This window comes from Myotis brandtii, unplaced genomic scaffold (genome assembly GCF_000412655.1).
Source record: "Myotis brandtii unplaced genomic scaffold, ASM41265v1 scaffold626, whole genome shotgun sequence".
In the NCBI taxonomy this organism is placed as follows: domain Eukaryota; kingdom Metazoa; phylum Chordata; class Mammalia; order Chiroptera; family Vespertilionidae; genus Myotis; species Myotis brandtii.
In genome coordinates this window covers 392,614-397,912 of record NW_005370394.1, presented here as the reverse complement: position 1 = coordinate 397,912, position 5,299 = coordinate 392,614, and the positions used below count along the sequence as shown (strand labels likewise).

At 38.9% G+C, this 5,299-nt stretch overlaps 1 protein-coding gene across 1 annotated transcript in view; it reads right to left on the bottom strand.

Annotated features, from left to right (window-relative positions):
- The window catches only part of RFX7 (regulatory factor X, 7), a 66,048-nt gene that overhangs the window by 4,272 nt on the left and 56,477 nt on the right, over nt 1–5,299 (bottom strand). The window contains exons 7-8 of the mRNA XM_005880110.2: nt 2,847–3,142; nt 2–1,719 (exon numbers count right to left, since the gene is read on the bottom strand). Coding sequence (XP_005880172.1) covers nt 2–1,719; nt 2,847–3,142 — 2,014 coding nt within the window. The remainder of the gene's footprint in view (nt 1; nt 1,720–2,846; nt 3,143–5,299) is intronic.

The following is a 5,299-nucleotide window of genomic DNA, read 5'->3' as shown; positions in this document are numbered from 1 at the left end:
GCCATTGCTATGGATTGGATGGTAGAAGTGGGTGCTGGAGGCATGAGATGACATTGGAGCTCCTGGAGTTACCGACTGATTCTGAAGGGTCATTCCCAAACAGTTACTGTAAGAATGAGAATTGTTCATTGACATTTGTTGCTCCATAAGCACCAGCTCTTCCACAATGCTATCTTGTGTAAGTTCATCATCAAAAGGAAAGTAGCTTTCATTTGTTTGGGAAACAGAAGGCTCAAACTCTTTCAGTTCAGACTGTAGAGGTAACTGATCTGAAGACTGTGCTTGTATTTGATTCAGAGAAGATTCTTGTAGCTGGCTATGTAGCTGCGGGGTGTATGTGTCCTGCGGCATTCCTTCTAGTTCCCAGACAGATTTCTCTAAGTCATTGATATCAGAGTGCTCAGGAATTGTCATAACACTGATATCTTGCTGTTGTTCACAGGCAGCAGACACAAACCCAGAATCCTTAGTGATCTGTTGCCATTCGTTTGGATTAAAGCTGCCATCTGTTTTTGAATCACTGTCCAAGAGAAAGATACTCTCTTCAAGTTTTACTTTTATATCTGGAGATGATGATGGTGTTTGCTGTTCCAAAGCTGAATCACCAGTGATAAGGGCAGAAGAATTCAAGGATGGGTTTGCCATCATGTGTGAGTTGACATTTATTGATACCATGCTAGGAATCGGAGCACCTGCTGCTGAGCTTTCTGCTTTCCCTGAATGTGGAACGTTTTGGTCCTTCTTAACACTGCCTGGTTTCTGACCTTCTATGATAACTGCAGAAAGCTGTTCCACAATTGGTTTCTTTACAGGAGGCACCTGGGATTCTTGCAATGTAGAAGACAGTCGCTTTCTTGGACTTTTAGTGCATAATTTAGGGTCTTTATTTATTGAGTCACCATTAGATGGTGAGCTGGTGCTGGTGAATGTTAAGTTCTGAGTGGCAACTGAGAGAGTGATAGTGCTTTGATTATTGCCTGTCGAAGTGCCTGGTGGAATTTCATTACAGCGACTCTTACATTTGGTCCTCTGGTCACAGACCTTAGTTGTTTTTATTTCGGTGACACCTTCAGTTGAAGGTTTTTGCACTACTCCATCTGAATTACTTTTCTGTCCCGAAAGGGCGCTAGGCGTTGTTTTAGGAGCTTTAGTACCATCAGCATTCTCTTGGCACTGTACAGGATGCTCATCCGATGATATTTCCGGTTCCATTTTGACTTCCACAGCAGACGTTCCCCCGGCACCACTGGTCTTGGATCCAGGAGACTGAAGTGAAACAACAGAACCATTCTTGATCTGTGGAAAGGTCTTTGATTCTTCTGTTGTTCCTGTAGCACTGTTTACTGAGGCAGAATGTTTAAGAGGGGCACTACTACTACTGGGTGTGAGGGATATTGCTGTCATTTTCACCACATTTAGAGAACTCATGTGTGAAGTGGGTACAACAGCAGTTTTGATGGGACTGCTAGTAAAGAGGACAGTAGTTGGCGAGCGAATGGTGAGTGCACTGGTGTTGGCTGGTTTAGGTAAGATCTGAGGGTAGCGGTTCCGGGCAGAACGATCCCCACCAGGACTGGCTGGGACATTCTGAGGAGTCTTTGGTGCCTGTTTCACAGACTGCATGTGCTGAGTGACCACTTGTACATTGAGGGGAAGAACTTTGCCATCAGAAGAACTCATTGGACTTGGTGATGTTACCAACTGCCTGGTCCTTTGGACCTATTAAAAAGTGAAAAACAAAAAAATCAGATTTAACAAGTCTAGGATATGAACAATAAATCACATATTTATACAGTATTAAAGCATTATAAATGTTATGCTAAAAAGAAAAAAAGACAGTTCCTACATTAGATGAGAGTTCTTCTAGATCAGTTTTATACAATCAGACATATATTCTAATGAATGTAACATAAGCACAATATAGTTACAAAATATAATATATAAGAACATTAAGATAATGAATATTTGCTAAAACAATGATTTTTAAGGAGATTATAGGAAGAGATAAAATCTTGAAGAAACACATGACTATAAAGGTTATCTACTGGAGTCTGTGCCCAGAAGATGACTCACTCACAGGAGACAGTCTTATAAATGGTCTGTCTTGGACATTAGTAACTAAACCACTGTGGGCAGGTTTCAGATAAAACTAATGTCTCTTCAAGTTTGCTCTACAGAGAATAGTGCAAGAATTTGGTTACTAGGTAGTTCATGCATTAATGACAACGATGATAAGAACAACAACAACAAAAAGAAATATCTCCTTTATAATATCATCTATAACATAAAATACCACCTTGTTTTATTAGCAAGATGCACTCTTATTTTAAAAACCTCTTTCAGAATAACCTCAGTTGTGTGAGACAGGAAAGGAGAACATAACTTCTATTTGTTGATAAGGAAACAGTAGCTAAGTAGCTAAGGGACTTGCCCAAGGTCCTATGTCCAGCAAGCCACAAAGCTAGGATTATGTTAAAGTATCATCAACACACATTAAATTTTGCTCTATCTGAATGTTAAAAAGAAAAAACAGTTTAAACCAAAAAAAGTTTGCAATTGCATCGTCCTGGCTTAGAGATGAAACAACTCTGAAAATGACTTATCTCTTACATATTTTATAAATCTTGGACCTTTGTATTCTTACTTATGTTCATGTTATAGCTCATTTTGTAATCAACAAGGTATATTCTGAATGAAAGGCAACCAAGTAAAGCTGAATCTATCTGTGGTCACAAAATCAGTTTATAACTGAATCTTCTATACCTGACTCCTTCTCATGTGCCACTTTTAATTAAATGACTGATTTCCCACCATCCCCAAAAGACCAATCACTTTAATGATATTACCGGAATGGGACTAGGGACAGCTGCCACAACGATACCAATAGGCTGAGGAGAGAGGATCGCAGGGTTTCCATTGGAAAGACTAGTCACTCCACTGGTTGTCGTGCCTTCCGATTTTTTTGCTGAGGATTCTCCTGGCAAAGGGGATTGTAGTTTCTGTTCTTGCTGCTTCTTCTGAATTTTCCGTTGCAATTGCTGTTTAGCATCTATAGGTGATGGCAAAGTCTTCACTTGAGGCTGAAAGGAATTACTTTCAGCTGTAGGTATAAAAGCAGAAGGCTGTGTAATTCCTTTAATTCCTGAAAATAAACAAAAAGGAGAGTTACAGTAAATACTCTCTTTCATAAAAGGCAGTTACAGCTCATTTTCTTTTTTTAATTTTATTTATTTTTATTTAAAAAATCTTTATTGTTGAAAGTATTACATATGTCCCTTTTTCTCCCATTGACCCCTTCTAGCTTGCCCCCCTAACCCCCTGCGCCCCAGGCCTTCACCACCCTATTGTCTGTGCCCATGGGTTATGCATATATGCATATAAGTTCTTTGGTTGATCTCTTCCCACCTAATCACCCACCTTCCCTCTGAAATTTCTTTGAGTAGGTACCCCTCTACTGGACAAAGCAACAAAACCCAACAAATTTTAACTCAAAATTTTTTTATAAAGCATAAGTATTAGACTTCCAATTTATAAACATTTATTAGTACGGTTTTAGTGGGACACCTTAAAATATGGTTCGATCAGTTCAACCAACAATAACAGATCAAGATTTTGAAGAGTAGGAGCTATGTTATAAATGTGCAGAAGCTAAGATAAATAAACGCCAAGAGAGCATGTTTTATATTTTATCAGTAGATGTCAGAAATTTTCCTCTCTCCTTCTCTAATAGAAATTCATGAATTTTTATGATTTTAATATTCAGCCCATGAGGGGCACTCAACAAATATTTGCTGAAACCATCCATATCTTAGAAAAAAATTGTATGGGGAAGCTTTTAATTCTACCAGAAATTCTGAAAAATGATACTACTACTATTTTAACTGCTACTGTATAATTAATTATTTCAGTAGGACCTACTGGAAATTAAACAGGTTCTTAATAAAACTGAGGTTAAGATATTTTGAAAAAGTGTCATGGAGAAAACCTTTTACTGCAGTAGTGAAGATCAACAGTGAGAAAAAGGAATGATAAAATAGGCAAGAGACACATTTTCAGAAAAATTGATCATATAACACAATTTTTTAAAAAGCTCATTTCACATTTACGGTGTGGCATTAGGGTCATTAGAAAGCAAGCAGTGGCTGGTAAAAAACAGTGGGAAGGAAATGAGAAGACAACACCATCCTGCTGGTACACCTTGCCATTCCTTTCCCAGCCCAATTTCTGCTTTTCATTGTTTTGTTAACAACAACTTCAGGAGGGGGAGACAGGAAGGAGAGAAAGATGTGACTGTGAGCTCTCTTCCACTCCTCAATAATCACTCATCTTCTGACCCCTCACCCCCCTTTATCATCTAAGTACTATTTTTTTCTCTTCAAATTTAGCTCAAATTGCATGGCTCCTTCCTGGCCCCGAGTCTCAGCTCTGGCTTCTGGACACCTGCATCCTTGAAAGTCCCTGCCAAAGGCTCAAAGCTGTCTTATCCCTCCTGCCAGGGTTTCTGGACAGGAATGAGTTCCAAGCAGCTGACTCACAAAAGAACATTTGTAACACAACCTGTTCTATATAATATGCAGACTAAATTTATAAAAAACCAAATTCACCTTCAAAGGATAAGGTGAATTCTACCAAAGGTGTTAGAACCGCTGGGAGAACAAATGAGGTGGCACATGCAAGATGTCTAGCTAGACAAGGCTGCCCAAGCACTCTCCTGCCCATGTGCAAGTATATGCAAACAGAAAAAATTATGACAAGGCTCTAGTAAGAGATTATTTTGCTGAAGTGGTCCTCAATTGACCATAAGTTGAAAGGACAAAACAATTTTCTACCAAAGGTGTTAGAACCGCTGGGAGAACAAATGAGGTGGCACATGCAAGATGTCTAGCTAGACAAGGCTGCCCAAGCACTCTCCTGCCCATGTGCAAGTATATGCAAACAGAAAAAATTATGACAAGGCTCTAGTAAGAGATTATTTTGCTGAAGTGGTCCTCAATTGACCATAAGTTGAAAGGACAAAAACAATTACACACACACACACACACACACACCACAGAACTTTAAAGCTTCTGAAAAGTATAAACTGAATGAAAAATATTGATATTAAAATGATTAAGATAAAAGAGTGAAGTTATTTTAGAAACTATAATTCTGGCTGAGATAAATCTTTTGTAAATTTAAATATATCTATACTAATAAAAGGGCAATATGCTAATTAGACCAGGAGACCTTCCAGGAGACCTTCCGGACAAAGCCTTGGTGGTAGGACCAAGGCAGAGGAGGTTAGGGGTGAGCAGGCGGC